This window comes from Corapipo altera, unplaced genomic scaffold (assembly GCF_003945725.1).
Source record: "Corapipo altera isolate COAL_440 unplaced genomic scaffold, ASM394572v1 70, whole genome shotgun sequence".
Classification (NCBI taxonomy): Eukaryota; Metazoa; Chordata; class Aves; order Passeriformes; family Pipridae; genus Corapipo; species Corapipo altera.
In genome coordinates, this window is record NW_020884911.1 from 5043083 (window position 1) to 5063937 (window position 20855).

The following is a 20855-nucleotide window of genomic DNA, read 5'->3' on the forward strand; positions in this document are numbered from 1 at the left end:
TGATGAAGTATCTATTAACAAGAAGAGGGGAACTTAAGTAACTTTTATCTATGAGAGTGATTGAGCATGGTGGCTTCACTTACAGTCTCCTACCAGCTGTTGTGGGAAAGATTCCTGGTTTACACATACACAGTTTTAAATTTGGCTTGATTGTGGCATGGCACAAAATCCAAGAACTCTGGGACCAAAAGATCCCAGAACAGCTGGAATCAACTGTGGTGACACTGGTAGATACAGGGCAGGAGCGTGGAGCTTCAGCCTCCCCCATGCCAGCTCTCCCATATCAAACCAAAGACTCTGCTCTAAGTTGACATGGTCAACCCTTTTTGGTCTGAACCAGAAATTGCATCCTATACCTGGAAGTCATTCTTAATATGTTAGATTAATTACTGAGAAAAGTTAATGTTCTCCCCAGCGGGTAACTGGGCAGCTAGGATGAGCAAACAGACTGATTATTCCAGGTTTTCTCCTGGTACACTCAGCAGTGGAACAGCCACTGCACCTGTTGGAGATTGTGGAACATGTTACTTCTCTTTCCAAATGCTGGACCCATCCCTGGAGCTGGCATTGGCAAGAGGACAAGCCTGGGCTCCCAACTGTTCCACAGCAAGATAATCAGATGATTATCATCCCTCTCCTCATTTAACCACAACTGAGCAAGGCCAAGCAAGGGAACAGGAGCAAGGCTTATTCCAACTGAACCAATGGATTTCTTGTATAGGAATTCTCCCTGCTTGACCTCAGGGATTTCAGCAGCCTTACATTACTCTGGAAGCATTGCTTTCATGCTCTTATCTGTTCTTAGTGCAGATTACCCTTCTTCACAACAAGTAGCACTGAACTCCACAAGCAGCTTTGAAACCCAGATGTTTCTCCATCAGGCCCAGGGTATAGGAGCTTCTCTGTGCCTCAAAAACAATGTCACTTCCCATTGCACTGTCTCCCTTCTGTTTACATTTCTAAAAGCTACTGCACTAAGTTGCTCAGAGCCAGCACCACCAGATCTGCCCTGCAGATGCAAAATAACTTCCAACTGAAAACTCCTCCTTTATTTGCTGTGTGCAGGCTGAAGCAAGTGATCAATATTTCAGTAGCCTCCTGTAACATCAGATGAGCAAGGCTCCAGAACATCTATTCTTTCACCTTGAAAACTAAGAACTTGCAGTGCACAGGGTTTTAGAGAGGGTACTGTGACAGGCTGGGTGAGAACCAATGGGACAAATAAAGGCAGTTTGTATTTTCATTGCTGTCTAACCCATCAGAGTAGAAGCTAAGTGAAAAACAGCTATAACACTATTATCTTTCTTCTCTCCCTTCAGCTTTTTAACATGATCTGCATATAAAGAACTAATCCAGAGAGAGTCAGAGCTTCAGTTATTAACAGAACAACCCACTGAAAGTCATCTGGAGTCCTCCCACTGAGTTATATGTGTTCCAAGGCACAGCTTTAGACAAGTAAACATGATAAAAAAAAGTAGTGGGAATGATTTTAGAATCCCTGGGCTGAATAGGAAAGAGACCCTCATAGGAAATGGTGATGGAAAAAAAAGTTAATTTTTCCCCTGAAAACAACCACCCCAAAGGAGGCACAGCTTTCCCCCAGGTCTCTTCTCCAAGGACACAGTATCAGGGAGCTAAAAGTTATGTCATGGACTTTCCCTTCTACGCAAAGGTTTATTCCCAAGAGTGGTAGAAAGAATGAGCATTGGTTTTGACAGTAAACAATTACAGAAGAACTATAAAGAACAGCAAAGAAGTTAAGCAAAATCAGTTTAGTAGGTTTTGTGTTGATCTGAGTTGATATCAACAACTTCATAGAGTGGCACCAAAACCAGAAACAGTGGAGCCCAGGAAAGACACATATAGCACGAGGTTCTGGGGTGGCTGTGCTGCTGCATGAAACAAAGATCATCCCCAGAAGTTCCTTGTTCTTTCCAGAAGGAGACTATTTCCCTGATTTGAGAGGGTGCAGTTACTCCCCCTCCCCAACACAGCTGCACTTCACTCCCACTGCAGTGCCATGGAAGGGCAAGGCAGGGAAGTGTATCAACACTTAGCAACATTGACATCCTGATTTCATCTCATGCTCCCTCAGTGTAACTCACAGCGACCTGAAACAGTCCAGATGACCTTCAGAATTAGCCAAATGTGTAAATTTGTGTCATTCTCCCAAGCTGGCAAATCTGAATGAGGTGGAATGCACCACACAGCAGATTTTTTGCGGTAGCATCAGAATCCAGAGAGCTGGATAACAGTGATAATTACTTGCACAGTAAAAGGCTCAAGTAAAAACCATGCAACCCTCAAGCACACCTTCCAGCTGAAGTCAGGCCATCATCAGCCCAGCTCCCACTGATGTTAGCAGGACTTCAGTGCCAACCAGCACAAGAGTCCTTGTGGTGCACAGCCTCCCTCCAGAGGTCGGCTGTGGGACATTTGTAACATCCTCGTGCTTTTACAGCCACAGGAAAAACACCCCAGCACAATAAAGACACAGCAACTGAAATGACAGCTATATTGTTCCCCTTGTTCCACGGAGGGACTGGGTAAGTGCTGTCAGCATGGTACCTTCTGCTGGCACCAAACAAAACCTCACAGCCTCTGTATTTCAAATTCTTGGAACCACTTGTTTCTCAGTGAAATGTTTTCACATGTAATTCCTGCCCCTTCAGACCTCTGGGCAGCCCTGCCCTCAGGTGAAGACTCAAGCAGTGCAGACACCTGGGTCTGTACCAGACCACGGGAACACTGTGTCCAGTTTTGTGCTGTGATTCCCAGGTTTGGCTCTGGGAGCTGTAATCTCTGGGCTATGTTTAAAGCTCTGGGCCGTTTACACCTTTCTTTCCTTAGTGCAGTCAGTTACATTTTTACCAGCACCATCCCACTTGCATTCCTGCATTAGCCTGGCACTCCTCCAAAACTGAGTTGTCAGCCACAGAGAGCCCAACAGCTTGAGGCTTCAGACCTTGGAATAATTTTCTCTTGTGAACTTTATCTCTGAAGGTAGGAAATACTGTGAGTTTCTCTTATAGGATTTAGATCCTATTTATTTTGGATATTGCAGTACCCTAATACCAGAGCAGCATCTCTGCTCTTGAAGCCACACTGCTTTGAAACATCCAATATGATATTCAGCTGCTGAAAAAGGATGGTTTGCTTCTTGCATCATGAGTTCTTACTGTAACTCTCAAAAAGCTCATGGAAAGCGGATCACCACGACAAAATAAATCAAGCATAAAAATCCAAATATATACACATGCAGTTCATGTACATTCACACTTGGGGTGACATACTAAGTTACTTGTTACAGTCTGCTTCATACGTTTCCACAATTTCCAGAGTCAAGTCATGCAGGTGTTTCAGACAGGATCTTCAGTTAGTTTCATCTTGGGCTAAATTTCAGAATACACGTGCTAGCTTTTCTAATGGGCATTTAATGTGTGCTGTTCTACAAAATGAAAAAAGATAACTTACCCTGGGCCTTACTTAGGCCAAGACACACGTGTTTCCTTATTTTTGGCAACAGCAAAAGCACAAATTCTACAGAGAACCGGCAGGGGAACATCTTCTGCTGTGCCATGCCTGCATCATCCATTTAGTGTGACCAAGGAGAAAGAGAAGGGCCTGGGTGCTCTATTTTCCAAAGAGGAAAGCAATCCACCAAGGCAGAACAATGCAAGACTAACAATCCAGCCAATTTGCATAACAAAGTGCTAAAACGAAATAGCTACTGTACAAATGGCACTCCTTGCAGGGTAAATAATGAAGTACTTTATGCTAAAATGATGTTTTTCTCTTGTGACTCACCACACAGTCCCAGGGCTTTCATCACCCGCCTCTCCATGCTGTTGGACATGGCTCCAGCTGCGTGTCACCACTTCCCTGGGAGAAGAGATTTCACATCAAAAACCAATTTTTGTTGAATTTTCTAATGCTAGAGGTGATTTGCAAATGATTCAGTGGCCAAACTCAGATAGGAACAAGACAAAGAGTCTCACTGCAGTTATCCCATACACGATTACTGACCCTGACAGGAACACTGAGGGCTGGGCTGTGGCATCTGGAAATTAGGCACTAAGGGAAGTTGAGAGAAAAGAAATTCAGAGGGCCTGGGCAGTCCCAGTGTTACTGCTGCTGCCTTCTAGAATGACTCAGGCTCCACTTGAACAGTTTTGAGCATTTTTCCCTATTCATTGACATTCTTCTGCTGTTAATAAACAGGTTTCTCCTTCCAGCTCGGACTGTGAACGATTATGTTTCCATTGAAGTCTAACACAGCTCATTTATATTATTGTGCTACACAAACCCTGTGGGGACGGCTGTGTGGTTGGGTTATACACAGACCTCGCCACTCCACTTTTGCGGCGACTCTAATAAAATTTAGAGGGTAAAACAACTATTCATCGCTGCTTTCCGTAGCACGAGAAGGAGGTTTGTTAAGTAAGTCGGCAATAAGACAACAAAGGCCACGACACCCAACTCCTTCCCCGCGTGGCCGCCTCACCCCCGGCGGCTCGGGGCCGGTCCGTACCGAGCTGAGGGGACCCGAAGGCGCTGAGGGGACCCACACCGGCTGAGGGGATCTGGCGGAACTGAAGGGAGCAGTGGCGCCGAGAGGGGATCCGGTGGAACTCAGGGGACCCGCCGGAGACGAGGGGACCGAGAGGAGCGGCCGCGGCCGAGGGGACCCGCCGCCTCACGGCTGGCGCCCGCGCGACGCCGTTGCCAAGGAGACGGCCATGGCGGCCATGGCGGGCGCTGAGGCGGGCGGGGGTCCGGCCGCCCCCGGGCTCGCGGGGCCCCGCGGCTCCTCAGGTGAGTGCCCGGCGCTGCCGAGGGGCGCGGCCGCTGCCGGGCTTGGCGGTGAGGGGGCGGCGGGGCGGGGGGCGCCGCCTCCCCAGCGCTGCGGAAAGGTTGTGACGGAGCCGGCGGGCTGCGAGGGCTGAGCGCAGCCTCGCAGGAGGGGGACCCGCGCAGCACAGAGCCGCAGTGCCTCACGTTTCTAAAGGAAATCCCTCTCCGCTGGACATCGCCCCCACCTCATGCCCCGCAATTACCTCAGTCTGTGTGTCTGCACGGCCACGCGAGCGAGTCCTTGGCACGTAACACCGTGTGGGTCAACTCCAGCTCTCCGGCATCCTCCCTTTCCAGCAGTTTCCCTCCCGTTAAAGCCAGTTCTCCTCCACAGGCCACCCGTTCCTCTGTGTCGCAGCCCGAGGAAAATCAACCAACGCCAGATTTATCCCTTACCTGGCTTCTGCAGGGCCCTGGGCAGAAGCGGCTGCTCACCCTGTTCCTCGCTCCTGGGTGCAGCAGCACCTCATTCCCAACTCCCCAGCAATCCAGGCTCTTGCCTGGAGCCCGGCTCGGCTCCTGGCTGAGGAGCCACCTCCCCTCAGCCCCTGTCCCGCAGGTGTTGCTCATACACCTGATTGCCAGGTGCTGGCTGGCCCCAGGGCTGCTGGGCAATGTTACATCCCGGTTTGGATGAACACTGAGGGACTGGAAGTTGCAAGGCAAACTGGAGACAACAGGATGCACATCTTTTGGTCTAACCCAGCCATAACCTTGGGACTGCTTTCACAGAGCTCAGGACTGGGCCCTGTTTCCCACAGGGCTGGATCTGGGCTGAGATCCCCACACGATACCTGACGGGAAGCACCAGCCGCTCAGCCCTCAGCTGTTCCTCAGCCCCAGGCAAAGCATTTCTGGAGAGTTAGCAGCAACATTACCGGCTATTCATGATACTGGAATTCAGTTTTAGAAGAACTTTGCTGCATCACTCCCATTAAACATTAGTCACAGCCAAAAATCCAGTGCAATTATTCTTATGAAGCTGTAAATATAGTGTGGCAGTGTTACCATATTGGTTCCTTTTATACTAACATAGAGGGCTCATGCTTATCTCTGTGGCCAGCATGCAAAGGGATTAAATGTAGCAAGTGCTCAGCTATTTTCCCTCACTAGAGATAAAACACAGAAAAATTTTGTTTACTGGTTTGTGAATAGTGATAATTAAAAGGATGTTTTCAACTTGAAATGTTGAAATTGAAAAATGCTGCAAAGTCTTAAGAAGAAGTCACACGTGCTTCCAGCAGCAGTTGGGCACCAGGCTTTGACAGAGAGTCAGAAAGTGAGAGCACTGGGCACCAGACCTTCCCTCTCTGTCAGTGTACATGGACCACAGCTTGGAAAGCTTTGTGGGAAAACAGCAATCTGAATAAAATGATTTTTTGAGTACTAGGTATAGAGGGAAAAGGATTAATCTGGATTTGAAATGAGTTCATGCTCTCATCCATAACGATGACACAAGCTGGCAGAATGAAGGTAGTGAGCCTGTTGATGTTTGTCAACAGATAAAATTGTTGCTAAGCAGATCTCAAAGGCTTGGGATTTATGATTATGGCTTCATGAAGCCCTCCCCAGAGCAGGACTGTCTCAAAGCCACACTAATAATCCCTCAGTTTCCATAAAAACATCTGTTACAGGTTAAGTGATAAAAAAAATCTATGGAGTATGTATTGATGGTAGTATTTACCTAATGAAGATTTGCAAGATCTGTACTTACACTTACACTTTAGACACCTGAATAATTTGCTTGTAACTTCACCTGACTCTGGATAGAGTTTTCTATCCCACCCGTCTCACTTTGACTCTGCTACTGTAGAGACTTCTAATAAAACTTGATCCAGTCACTTTCCAGAAATACTGCAAAGAAATCTTAACTGTCACAGTTAAAATGTTACGGTTGTTTTCATGTAAATTGTTGGTTTTTAATGCTTTGAAGCAAAGACTTTAAACTGAGTAGGGTCTCACTGGTGGCTGAATTGTGATAACAACAGACTTCACTGTTGTGATAAAAATAATTTCACTTATGTTTATGAAAGTAATTTTATCCCTATGTGAAGTATTAAAATAATAGTGTGATAAGCATCTCAAAAGCACCAGAAAAAAACTAATCAGGCTGAATTTGGACTAGAATTGTAATGGACTGTGCATTACCCTGTGAGCAAAAAGAAAAGTGTGCAGGAAGTGTGCTGTCAATCTCATGTCCTGCATGGGGCAGAGGTTGTAGGGAGCAAGTATTACTTATTTTCTTTCACTGATTTCACTTTGGAAAACACGGCATCCTGGGACATGCTGATTCTGGATGCTTTTACATCAGAGACTGAGTGTAACATATGTGCAAGAGGTAACACTGGCACTGTCCTGAATCTCAAGGATAATCCATAAAACAAATCCAAATCCATACGCAGTGAATATTATATCCACTTGTGCCTTCATCGAATGCTACTAGCAGGTTTTTGCCAGCTGCAGTTCTGCTCGTGTTCTGTGGCATTACTAACCTACTTCCATGGAGAATGTAATTTCTTCAGTGTTTGCAGCTTCAGGGGGAGAAAGAAGGGAAGAAAAGGCAAGTTTTGGTCCTAAGTGAGTTCCTGAAAATATGTCATGTGAATTCCAGATGCAAATAATGAATAATAGTGGGAAGAAGGGGTCTGGTTCTTGGAAGTTCCTTAGTGCTGCAGGGTGGTGGGAAATGAGACAAGAACAAGAGAGAGCATTTAAGTTTGTCAGCTCCATCTAAGTATCTTTAAAAACATTTCTTTTCTGAATTCCAGTGGTGTAAGTACTGTAAGAGCCTTCCCTGCAGTACCTTCCTGCTGCTCCTCCTCACAGCCCCTGCAGCGTTTACACCGCGACTTTCCCTGTGCTCAGAAGCCAGAAAAAAACCTTCCTGTATTGAAGATTTGCTCAGAAATAACTTCCTAACGCTTCAGGCTGTAAAAGCCAGGCTCTGTAGGGGACTCTGGTGTTCTCTTCTGTCAGGGCATTGCTCTGAAGTAGCCTCATTTCTCAGCTCTAAGCTTTAGGATGACAGCGCTGCTATAGCTGTAACCCTTGTCAGTAGAATAAAAATCTCTGCATTTATTCCCTTTCCCTGGATAAAATTCCACAAGAAGCACAACATGGTAGGGATGAAAATGAACAAGCCACAGGTGACAGATTTAAGTTATTGCTACTTAATGATTTAATTGTGCAATGACCAGAATGAGGGTTGTGTAAGACCTAAACAGAAAACGAAACAAAATCCAACTATTAAGACACTGTTCCTCCACCTTTTTTTTTGTAAGAGTTTGGGAAGATGGGCTGACCCAAGGCTTGCTGAAGCTGATAGGAAGCTTCCCATCCACTTAGGCAAGTTTCAGAAATGGTCCTTATAATGCCTGACCCTTGCTTGACCCTCCAGCCACACATGCTGGGAGTAGCTAAAAGAGGCTAAAAAAAACTAAAAAAACCCCCAAAAAACAACCAAACCCAGAATTGAGGCAAATGCAAAGCTGTTTTCCAGCACTGCATTTTTCTCAAGAATCAGGTGTTGCTTCACCTGGGGGAACTTTTTCCCAGGCCAGTACCCCACTGTCTGCATCTTTTTTTTTTTTCCCCAAGATTTTGCTGCAGAGAAATTCAACCTACTTTTTTAGGTACGTAGCCTGGCAGGAAGGTCATGCATCAGCTACCAAAAAAAAGGTGCTCAGGTACTGGTGAGGTGGTGTTAGTATCAATTTTAGTACCAATTTTATGTTTCAGCAAGTACAGAGGACACTGTGTGATTTTTTTTTCCCCTTTGAAAATGACAGATGGTCAACCTCCTCTTAGGCTTCCAGGTAATTGTAGATTATAACAGTTCCTAGAATGAAAAGCAGTTACTCTACAGTTCCTTAAATTAATTTTCTCCTTGAATGAGACTTCTTCAGAAGAGTTGGAAGACTAGAAAAATTAGCAAGGTGCTACATGGGTTTATATAGTCTCTCTATATGCTGTATACAATGAAAGATAATTAAATCAAAGCTTAGTGTTCTGTCAAGATAAAGTGGATATTTTCGTGCTGTGAACATAGTTTGATTCCTGGTCTTACTGGCATGTAATTATAATCTCTCATCTCTGAGATTACATGTTCTCTTCTCTCCCCATGCAGAAACTACTTCCTTGAAAGAAGATGGTTTTCCATATTCCAGGATGTTACCAGTAGATAGAAGGCTTCTAAATTTACAGATCTACAAACTTCTTCAGTGCGTTCACCAGAAAGACAAGAAGCAAATAGAAAAGCTGGTCCAGAAGGGATTCCCAAACCTCATTAATTACACAGAGCCTAAGGAAGGATACAGTGCCTTTCACTTGGCCTCCATGAAAAATGACATTGAAATGTGCCGCTTCCTGCTGGAACAGGGAGCTCATCCCAATGTCCATGACACGATGGGACGCACTCCAGCCATGAGGGCAGCTGAGCTGGGCCATGAGGTGGTTTTGGAGTTATTAGCAAAAGCTGATGCAGACATGACTGCTGTGGATAACGAAGGGAAAGGTGAGTGAGAGGGAGCTTTGTCAGACCAGAAATACCATGAAACGATCTCTGAACTGTGTTACAGACTTACTGTGTATGTTGTGTCCCAGCTGTAGAGAGGAGCCCTGGTTGAGGGTAATCCTTACAGCCCAACAGAAGCCATTGGCCACAACAGCTTTGGTGGAAATGGAAATAACTCCCCCTTGAACAGTGTAGGCCTGTAAATCACAGGTCTCCCCAGTACATAGCTGAGAGGTAACTTGTGATTGAGAATCACTTTCCTCCCATGACCTGTCAAATACTAAATTCTGGTTTACTCCCCCAGGTATTTTGTTTTACTGCCTTTTACCTACAAGGCGGCACTCCCACTGCCTGCACATTGCCCTGAAATACGGTGCAGATGTGAACAACTGCACCACTGAGGGGAGGTCTGTGCTGCTACAAGCCTGCGAGCAAGCTCATGAGATTAAAGAAATGTGTCTGGCTTTCTTGGAGAGAGGAGCAAGTCCCCATGCAAGAGACCCGGTATGAGTATTTCTGTAACTAAGAACATACACAGGAGTATAGAATAATAACCAGCTGACTGGAGTGTATGACCTTAAATCCTCACATTGAAATAATTAAGCAGTGAGAAGGGCTCAACTCTGTGGCCGTGCCTATTCCCATCTTCTGTACCACCCTTCTTTTGGAGCAGAGGGATTTAACTCTTCTGCTGGATCCACGTATCCTGATTTGGATTTTCTACAAATATTTCACAAAACCAAACTGGAACTGGGCCAGCTCTTAGGAGCTACAGTTCACTGTACTTTGGTGGAGCACTGCTGATCTGTACTTTGCCTCATTGTGCCCTCAGGTTTTCAGAGTTCAAATAATATTCACTAAAAGGTGAGTTCAGCAGGAACAACCTGATAGGGAATCAAGGCAGGGATGAGACATTAGAAACTTACCTCTCTTTTGTATGTCTTAATGACTTACTTGGTTGGTTCCTTAATTTAACAAAGATCTGATGGACTGAAGCTCTATGCTGTTGGTAAGTCTAGAAGCTGGAGCTTTTCCTTTGGTTCTGCTTTTGCAGTATCCTGGTCATATAACAGGAATGGTTTGCTTGGCTGGCAAAGACAGATATCAGGGAAGAATGTTTGGTTCAGTGGAACAAAATCCATGGATCACTGCTCTCTTTGCCCCTCTCTAGAGTGGCAAGTGTTGCTGTGGGCCAACATGATAATAGCAGGTTATCCCTCATCCAAGATGTGCTGTGTTTTTGGGAAGGTCACCAGATCTGCCAAAGTCAGCCATTATAGAGAAAATAGATTCTGCTAAACACAAACATACCTCGTTATCTAGAAAAAGACAAATCATTAATGTATTTGAGCGTGAACTTTTCCTCACAGAACAGTAGTGAAATTCCCTGATCGCTCTGCCTTCCCCATAGCACTCCTCCAGCCATAGCTCCATATTTCATAAACTGAAGTGGTATTTTGTGTCAAATTTTGTAAATATGCATGAGAACATGCACACAGAATAAAGGATTCCTTAACCAAGGAATTGATTTTCACGGTCACTATTCAAGGCACTCAAGCTACCAATGTACTTGAGTTGCTGGGATTTGACTACCCATATCTTAGCAGCACCATGACTTGATTCTTAAAGCTTACCTGCAGTGCCTTTGAAACTATTAGACTTGTCTCCTTTTCCCAGTAATAGCTACGAGGAGACTTTCAGTTTTATGCCACCTTGCAACAATCAGATCATATTGTTCCAGCCTGGGTTTGCAGGAGGAAGAAATGCTGAAGTGTTTTCTTGCTGCCTGGCAGGCCACGGGGCGCACGGCTGTGATGGAGGCTGCAAGGGAAGGTGCTGTCGAGGTGGTGCGCGCTCTGCTCACCAGAGGAGCTGATGTGAACCTGTTTGACTTTGAGAGACACAGTGCTGCACATTTTGCAGCCAAAGGAGGCTTTTTTGAGGTATCATCATTTGTGGTGTTAAAGCAAAGTCTTGGGGGTGGGTGGGGGTTGAGTCCAGTATCTCAGCTGATGAAAGCATAATGATCAGCAATCAAAAGCAGCTTCTTTTTAAGTACCAAACGAATCCAGCAGTCATAGATAGGCCAGACAGTGGCCTACAGTGATCTAGCAGGAATGGAGATTGTCCTTGGAGTCTACAACTGCCCAGGGGTTTTGTTTCCTTGGTTAAATAGGCATAATACTATAGAAAACATTAATATTACATGTGCATCCATCAGCTGGACATGGGATAGAACTTTGCTGTGTAAAATGGGAATATATGATATTGCATTTATTTGTAAATCAATCTCATGTTTTCCCACCTTAACAAACAGACAAGATTTTTGGTGGTACTTTGTTTTTCTAGATTCTGAAGTCTATTTCAGCTTACAATGGAGACTTGAAACTTATTGCTATGAATGGGAACACGCCGCTTCATTACGCTGCAGAGGGAGGATTTGCAGATTGTTGCAAGTATATAGGACAAAGAGGTACATTAGAAATAAGTTACTTTGCAACTATCATCTATATTCTATTTCAGTGCTAAAGGAAAGGTTTCATTTGGGCATCTCTGAAGGACTTGTCGCTCGGGTGCCACGTGGCAAATGTGGTTCTCATTAAGAAGTGCCTGACAGAGGCTGCTATCTCATGTGGGTGAGAAAATATTTCTCAAAGAAAGCAGCAGAAGCATCAGGGGGTTGTATAACTTCATATTGGACAGTATTAAGTAGTTCTGGTTTTAGTTGTTTTTAGATGTATTGCATTGAAATTTCCAATAGAAAATAAATTTTTGCTTTGCTGACAGTTTAAAACAAAAATCTCTGTGTAGTCAGGAGGAAAACTCCATGCCCATGGGTATTGAAACAAACTCCAAAGCAGCTGTGATCCCTTCCTGACTTAATCAGATGATCATAGCACTTCCAGCTTTGATTGAAGAGGACCATGAAGAATCCTGTGTTCTGTTCCTGTGATTCAAACTGATCCATTGCCAAATTGTAATGTTGGGCTATAGAACACTGAGTGATATTTTCATCTTTGTTTGTTTCTTCTTAACCTTGCTTACCACTCTAAGTAAAAATGTAAAGTTTCCACTGAACTGCTGCCTTTCTATACATATTCATGAGTGCATGGATAAACAGAGCATGGGTTGCTCAGTGCTTCTCCCATTGGGAAAAAAATATGGACGTGTGGCTGACCTTCCAGTCTGGGATGAATGATGTGGTTCCACCTACTATGGCTACTTACAGTTAAAACAGTATAAAATTGCAGACCTGTGACACTGAGTTACCTGTACATCACAAGTTTCTTACATGACATAATTAGGAATTCCACTCCACTATTAGCTAAATCGTGTCCATATTTTAGGCTGTGATCCTACATGGAGAAACCTGTTACATCTGACCCCAAGAGAGGCTGCCAAGAACGGCGGTTTTAAAGCAGCAGTAACAGTTTTGCGTAAAATTGAAAAAGGCTTTAAAAAAAACTTATCCCCCGAGGAAGAGGCCTCTGCCTGGCACCTGAAGCTCTACGACTGGTCCTTGGAGCACGAGGATTCCCTCCGCAAGGAGTTTGAGGCTCTCCTCCAAGAAGATGGGATGGTGACCAGAGCTGACTTTGTATCCGTAATTCAGAAGCAGTGGAGCTTCGTGGGCGCTGAAGAAATAGAAAATATTGCTAAAATGCATGAAGTGCAGCCTGACAGGATCAACCTCGACGAGTTTTTTAAAGGCTCCAAATACCTGGACAAAAACTTTCTCATGTCGTCCTTTGGGCCCAAAGTGAAGAAGCAGAAAAAGGGGGCGAAAGCAAAAGGCAAAAAAGGCCTCCCTGTGCCAGTCTGTGTCATTCCAAAGAGGGAATATCCACGTGGGGAAGAGGGCTTGCCTGTGTACCTGGTTGAGGCTTTTCCAATCATTCCTGATGAGGAGAGATTTAAACGGGACCACCCCTCTGCCCACCCCGTGCACGACGACCGTGTCTGGTACCTAGAGGAGCCAAGGAAAACATACATGGATATTAACTACCTCGTCAGAGCAGGAGACATCGTGTCCCTGCAGAAAGCATTTGAGGAGGGTGTGCCAGTAGACATAAAAGATAAATATTACAAAACACCTTTGATGGTTGCGTGTGCAAGTGGGAACGTGGTCCTTGTGGAGCTTCTTCTGGAAAAGGGGTAAGGTGATTTCAGTTTAATTGCTATATTGGAAAGGTTTTCAAAAGCATACATTTCCAGTATGCAACAGGTTTGGTTTTTTGCTTATATAACGTTTAATATTAAAGTTAGTTCCCTAAGATCCCCATTCACAGAAGTTTAGTGTATTACTTTTCACCTTTTACTGACAGGGAAGTGGAAGCACCCAAGAGGTAAGTTCCCCAGGCCTGAAACTTTCGGTGTCTGGGCTGTTGACCTTTGGTCAGCTGCAGAGTTCTGTTGGAACTGCTGTTAGTTCATGCCTGTGTCTCAAGCAGTGCATCCTCAAAGCTGAACACTCAACAATCATGGGTGAATGATTCTGGGGAAATCTGGCTGAAGTGACTTGTCTGAAATCATCAGGGTGACCCTGGACTTCCCTGTTCCACGTGCCAGGGCCTTTGCATGCAGATGTTTTAGGCCTTATAATCACTCTCCTCTGCAGCTGAGGCAGCAGGATTTACACCAGAAGCCTGTGCTGCTATTTAGTCTGTTCCTCACTTTGGAAGTGCTTCAGCAATTTTGTAGCCTACAGACACACTTGGGAAAAATCTCAATGATGGCTTAAAAATGAAAGCAATTTCAGAAAGATTCAGTCATACTTGTGTAATAGCATAATCTCTTCTTAATGTCACACTGCTGTAGTCCTACAGTCATTCACATAAATGCTTAAATGAATGTTTTTCAAAGATATTTATGTTAACTTTGTTCTTTACCCACAGATAGAGTTATTTTTAACATTAATATCTCAGGGTAAGTGACTATGGTTGTTGCTCTGGTTCCTGCAAACATTAACACCACGTGGATCTTTACACACCCTGGTAATTACACTGACATTCCTGGAGCATATGGAAAGTTGTGTAATGTATATATTCAGGTTTTCCAAAGATAAAGATATAAGAGCTACCAAATTAATCTACCAAATTAATCTCTACTACTTTTAGCAAGCCTCACTAGACAGCACTGGAGTCACATCATATTTAACAGTGAGACCTAGAAACGTAATAGCTTAGCTTAAAAAAATAGTACCACTTCTGAGATTTATAAATTGACAGAAATGAAAATGGAGAGGAAAATTACCAGTAGTGTTTTGCTTTGCATCTCTCAGCAACATGGACTTTTGGTTTGGCATGGGCATTCAAATCCTTTTTACAGTATAACCTTTTCAGTACAGTATCACAAACACATACAGAGTAGAAAACAAAACATATTTTTCCAGAACTATAGAAAATTCCAAGGTTTAAACACAAATTGGTGGCATCTACTTTCTATCTTGCTCCAGAAGGACTCAGAAGTAAATGAAATTTGGGCTAAAGGTAAACTCAGTGCTTGATCAGAGAAAACACTGAAGAATTTTTAAGTCAGTGCTGCCTGTTCCCATTGATCAGTTTGTTTCTGAAAGAATGAAGTTAGAAAAAAAGGATTCAGAGGCAGACAGAGTCTGAGTACAGGCATGGAGGTTGGGTTGAGAGAGAAAGTGGAATAACTGGAACAGCTTATCTTAATGAGGAATAGAAAGGAAAAGGACACTGCATACAAATAAACCACAACAGCTCAGCAACTGAAAGATAACAAAGGTAAAAGTCAGGGGTTGGGGGAATTTTCTTTGATAAGATCTCACCAGAGGTAGAATTCTGAAAGAGATTAAAAATTTAAACAAGGAAAGAAGAACAGATGAATCTGTGCTTTTCTCTAGACTTCAGTATTAATCACCTGACCTGAAGAGCAAAAAGCTATCACTGGAAGCAGCTTCCCCTATAATTTTTCTTCCCTCTCCCTTCCTCCCTGTCTTATGGGAAGACAGCAGCTTTTTGACCACAGAGTAAGTGGGACAGTGACCCCAAGTCAGTTCAGGACCTCTAGGGCTGTTAATGCTTTTCCTCTTCATCCCTTCGTCAATTCATCCCAGCATATTGCAAATATCTCCCCTGAACTAACCCTTGCATCCTCCAGAGCATCCCAATTTTAATTTGGGAGCAGAAACAGATCTAGTACAGTGACCCAGTAGCTGAGAAAGTTTTCAATGCTCAGATTTCTGAGGCAGAGCTTCTGTAACTCACTTGTCAGAGGGAGAAGCCAGTGAACAGAAATGAAGCAGGCAGAGGGCAGCAACACGGAAAGGAAAGGGAGAGCTGAACGTCTTGTGCAGACGAACTCGACACATCCACATGTTAGGCAGTGTTATCACATTTTGTAGCACCAGTTCTTGGGCCAGAAACACACTTTTGTGAATTCCTTAATCTGCTCTCTGCCATTCCCAGTGAAGCTGGAGCACAAACACTAGCAGCATGTTACAGGACTGAGGTGTCTGAATGCCTGTTGTTTTTCCTGCCCCTGTGAAAACCTCCACATAGAGGACACTGTGTTGGCCTGGAGTGGGACACGGTCACACCCAGACACACTCCTACAATTAATATTCCATGAGAAGCTCTATATCAGAGACCCAAATGGTTTCAGAGTAGCAATATGAACACAGCCATTGACATGGAATATGCCATGGCAGTGGGCAGTTCCCATGGATTGTCCTTGGAGCTGGGGATGTTATTTTAGCCATTAGACAGCTTCACCTGCCACAACTGCTCTTACTCTTTTGCAGGGCTGATGTAAACATGACAGACAATTTCCTGTGGACTCCTCTGCATCATGCTTGCTCTAATGGACACCTGGATATTGCTGAGCTGCTGGTGAAGGCTGGAGCAGCAGTGGATGCCCTTGGAATAGGCAACACCACCCCACTGATGAGAGCCATCGAGGCCTGCAGGTTGGACATCGTCTACTTTTTAATCACTGCAGGTGCCAACATCCAAATTACAAACAGCAATGGTAAATATCAATGTCTCCAAAAAAGGCTGTTTCTGTATTAAAAACACTGAGTTCTTGGAACACTTTGTATGAGCATTCTGAATTTAGGATTGCTATCAGGATCAGGATGAAGGTAACGGGTTCAATTAGTTTTCTACAATGTGGAATCACTGTTGTAAATAGTCAGCTTTCCTGGGTTTTATGCATCTAGAAAATAAAGTAACATAATTAATTACACAATTAAGGAGGCTGCTGCTCTTCAGAAGATACATACAGAGTTATAAGTGGCTTTAATGAAAACATTCTATCTAATTATTATTATTATTCGAGGGAAAATTAGATTTCAGTTGTGGCCAGTGTATACTCTGCCACCCATTTAAGTGATTTATTTTTAGGCATAGACAGCTCTGGTTAAAAAAATTCCCTGCTGCTCTACATAAATATTACTCCCTGAAAAAACAAATCTGAACTGTTACTGAAATGTTGCCTCCTCACAGCAGATCCCTCATTCAGTGTCATTTCCCCTGTTTCCACAGCAATTTAAACAGTTAACATGCATCCCATTTGCAGCTCTTGCTCCAGCATAGGAAGAAACATTGCCCCACAATGAGACTTCCCTTGCCAAAATGCCTGCTAGGTGAAACCCTGCCAGTAGAAGGGAAGTATATTCCTTATTTCTTGTGCCATGTGGAGTTCTGAGTCACACAGCAGTTCACTCTCACAGTGATTTACAGCCACAGAATCTCACAGATCCAGGAGAGGCTTTTTTTCCCTTTATTAAGCACTGAAGGTGTTCAGTGCCATTTATACCATGGGGCTTTCCCTTGCCAGGTCCAGGAAGAAGGAGATAGCTACAATAACTTGGTCTGCATTCCTATCCTTGTACTGTGCCAGCCATTTCCTAGTGCTAAATGATCTCAGAGATCAAAATGACAACTTGCAGGACCAGTATGTTAAGCTGCAAATGTCAGGACATTATGAACAAAGCAACCACTCCAAGAATTCCTGCAATATTGGGTTTCAAGGCTCATTTCTGCAAGGTCTTACTTCTGCAAGTAATGCTGATGACTGCTGGCCCTCACACCAATGTCAGGCACGCTGCTGGCACATGGAATTAATAAAATAATTAATAAAATAGTAGCCAAATTAAATTCAGTTGACTCTACTGTCATTATAAAATTGCAATAACAAGTGCTAATGTTAATTTGCATGGTTTATACGGGTATTTATGTTTTTAAATACAGGAAAGAATGCTCTTGATATTGCCAAAGTATTTGACAATGCTAAAATAATTGACCTGCTCCAAAATCTTATGGATAATTTGGCAGAACCAGAAGAAGAAGCAAAGATGGCAAAAGGTGGGAAGCCAAAGTCATCAGAGAAAAAAGAGGTATGAGACATAGGAACAAAGGACTGATTTGCTAATAGTTAATAGAGTGCTTCTGTCTTTCTTTGCCATCCATATCTCTCTAAAGCTATAGTTCAGGCTACCTTGTTAAAGTATTTTCAGATGCCAGTACTTGTTCTTGTCAGTACTAGTACTTGTTCATCAATTAAAATTTTGTCTTGCTAATTATACAAAGTTCATGACTTCCCCAGACCCACATAAGAATTATTCCCCATAGCACTGACAGGACACAGAAAGATAGTTCCTGTTCTTTTTCCCTCCTCCTGAAGTTTATGATCATCCAGCTCTGTTGTGGTAAACACTGAACAACTGGTAACCATAATGTCTTAAAGGAAGCACCTTTTTCTTCTCAAGATAAGAGCAAGGCCCTTCAAATCGATAAAAAGGTCTTTTCATTCTGCTAATGGAATTCACTGAGGTGATATCAGGCTTTTTGACTTCTCATTTCAACTGTAGACCTGAGTCCTGTTTCTCAAATCCCTCACTGACATTTGCCTGTTGTATTTCTGGGTGCTTTTCCTGCACTCCCCAGGGATCCTCAAGTACCTCAGCACTGCCCTGGTTCCCAAGCTGAGCCTCCATGCCCACACCCTGGTTGTCTTATTGGGGATGGGACCTTCCTGATTTACCAGTGGTACTTGTTAGCCAGACCCAGGATATTATTTGGGCAGAAAATGCAATTGTATCTGCATGGCTGGACGTGTCCTTCAGCAGTCCTGCCCTGGACAATGCAATGAATATGTCCCAGTAGCTAAATGTTGGTTTACCCCTTTCAGAGTGTTTTGAATGCCAGGGACAGCACAGGACTTTCACAGGCTGGAGGAAGACCCTAGGGGCTTGTTTATTTATCACCTGGCAGAGGATGGAGTCACCAGCAGTAGGAGACGACTGTCTTGTGTGTCATAAAGAGCAGCTAAGGGTTTAGTGCCCAAGGAGGAGAAGAATCCTTTACCTTTCAGAAGGTTTGCTCTTGCAATTTTTGGTTTTAAAAAATAATATCAGCTTTAAGAGAAACAGATTCTGAACGGATAAAGAAAAGTACACTCACAGTAAGGAGATTGCAGAAGAGCTTCAGAAGATGCAGGATGTGTGTCTGGCTTCTGAGCACGATGTGTTGGTATAGCTGATAACTTCTCTTCCAGTCTCCAGAGGTATCTCTGCCAGCTGTAGAAAAACCTGTTCCTGGACTGACACTGCGTTCCCGAAAGGCCAGTGCTCGGAAGCCTCTGGTAACAAAAGAGAGGAACAAAGATGACATCAGCTTCAAACCCAGAAAGGTAAGTACAGTAGCAAAACACGAGGGCAGTTTCACATTAATTTAAAGGTAGACCTCGCTGAGATCAAAATCCAGAACAATCCATGACTTCACAATGAAATGACTTCACAATTCAACTGTCTTAGAGATGATGTGCCACAGGCTGGGGAGGCGGCCACAAAACAAAGGTAAACTAAAGAGTTCATGGATACGTGTTATATAAATACACATGTATTTATATTAAACAAATTATTGTGGAAATCAAGCTCTTATCAGATTTTAAAACAGGGTTAAAGTGGACTCACAGTAAAATACAAATGAAACTACATTCGTGGTATGGATTTTCACACTCCTACTTTTAAAGGATAGGAGTCTGTGCATAGGACGAGCACAAAGTTCTTGATTAGTTATCACATTATCACAACTTGCCTTCTTGATTAGTTATCACATGAATTATGTCAGTGACAGTTACTGAACTGGATGGATCACAGTACTCTAAACACTTACTTCCTAGAGTCAGAATACTGGAAATATAACACCTCTGTCAGGATCTTGTTAATACTCACAAATAACTGAGAAAAAGATGATCGCAGAGAGGTTTGTTTTTAATATATTTTTTCTCCTTCAGAAGGAAAAGAAAACCATTTCTGGCTGAGGAGTTCTGTTTGGAGTTTGTTTATCATTTCCCTAACCCTGATTCGTGCTGGTTTCTGCCATGGTCTCAGGGGACTGAGGCTGCACTGCCTGTGACTCTACAGCTAATTACTATTTTTCACTCTGAGGATTGTGGGCCTGAGTCAGTAATTTTAAATAATTACCTTGAGATCTTTCCCACATTATCTGTAATGTGAGCCCATGGCATGTTATAGATTGGAAGTGACAAGAGAATGCCCTGTTTATTCATACACAAATTGTTGTCACATCTTCTGCTGGGAGGCCACACTGGTTCTCTTCTATGTCTCAGAGTGCAAAGGAATGCTAGAATATGGCTCAGTTTGGCTCACAGTACCTTCTTCGTGTTCCTGTTGCAGAATTCACATCTCAATTAACTACAAATATCTTTATTTTGTAGCTATGGAGCCCTGATGCTGCAACAATGGAGCTTGTAAGAAAGCAAGAATTCCTCCGTGAACGTGCTGCTATTTGTGGTCACTTAGAAGGCTTTACAACCCTCTTTAATAGAAAATTTAAGGATTAAGCCCACCAGCTGGAAGAACCTATTTCAGCATGTATTTTTAGGAGACAAAGATCTAAAAGGCTACTCCTCTGCAGGGAAGGAATCATGCAGTGCTCAGGAAATATGTCTCGGTTACGATAAAAGAAAATCATATCAAGTTTTTCCTCTACAGAATATGTTGCTTACACACAATTTTTTTGTTAAGGGCTTAGTCTGGTAAAAGATTTATCCTCATGTGATTCCAAGTCTTGGAGTTAGCTCAGCATACTCCATGGAATAGCTGCTGTTGTGACACACACGTGTCCTTCGTGAAGGTCTGGGTTATAAGGCTATTTTCTATCCCAGCGTAAAACTTCTTCCTGGAAGATACGTTACCCTTTTACTTTAAATATATAGGCATGAAGACATAATTCAGTAATTACCTAAGACAGGTATTTGGTTGTGTGCAGAGGCAACAGAAAGTTCAGCATTTACAACCAGGGCATGCAGTGCATGCAGTGATCCCTTTTTAACTCCAGCTGCACATGCACATGGGATATTTAGGAGATAACCAAGGCAAATGCAAAGCAAGGAGCCCTATCCAGAGAGATATTAGTTTCAAATGTCTCTACTGACCATATTATTTGTATGAATGTGGTCGTGCATGAGTAGTTTATGACAAGCTGTTAGACAG

The 20855-nt window shown here is 43.5% G+C and overlaps 2 protein-coding genes across 5 annotated transcripts in view; one reads left to right on the forward strand and one right to left on the reverse strand.

The window, feature by feature from the left end:
- The window catches only part of PAK5 (p21 (RAC1) activated kinase 5), a 198780-nt gene that overhangs the window by 156649 nt on the left and 21276 nt on the right, over positions 1–20855 (reverse strand). For 2 of the 3 annotated variants that reach the window (XM_027653870.1, XM_027653871.1), the window contains 2 exons: positions 18799–18974; positions 3808–3882 (listed from right to left, as the gene is read on the reverse strand). In XM_027653870.1, the coding sequence (XP_027509671.1) occupies positions 3808–3856 (49 nt within the window). In that variant the 5' untranslated portion in view covers positions 3857–3882; positions 18799–18974. Of the gene's footprint in view, positions 1–3807; positions 3883–4531; positions 4701–18798; positions 18975–20855 lie in introns of those variants that run through there. The other variant, XM_027653869.1, reaches the window with a different exon arrangement.
- On the forward strand, positions 4739–20356 carry ANKEF1 (ankyrin repeat and EF-hand domain containing 1). Of its 2 annotated transcripts, XM_027653865.1 has the most exons (11): positions 4739–4811; positions 5366–5375; positions 8978–9367; positions 9672–9871; positions 11161–11310; positions 11717–11840; positions 12715–13522; positions 16137–16363; positions 17587–17732; positions 18893–19027; positions 20078–20356. In XM_027653865.1, exons 1-11 carry the CDS (start codon positions 4740–4742, stop codon positions 20201–20203), a joined length of 2388 nt encoding a protein of 795 aa, XP_027509666.1. In that variant the 5' UTR covers position 4739; the 3' UTR covers positions 20204–20356. The 2 variants fall into 2 exon arrangements, with proteins under 2 accessions (XP_027509666.1, XP_027509667.1); XM_027653866.1 differs by lacking the exon at positions 5366–5375 and having other exon boundaries at positions 4769–4815; positions 8981–9367.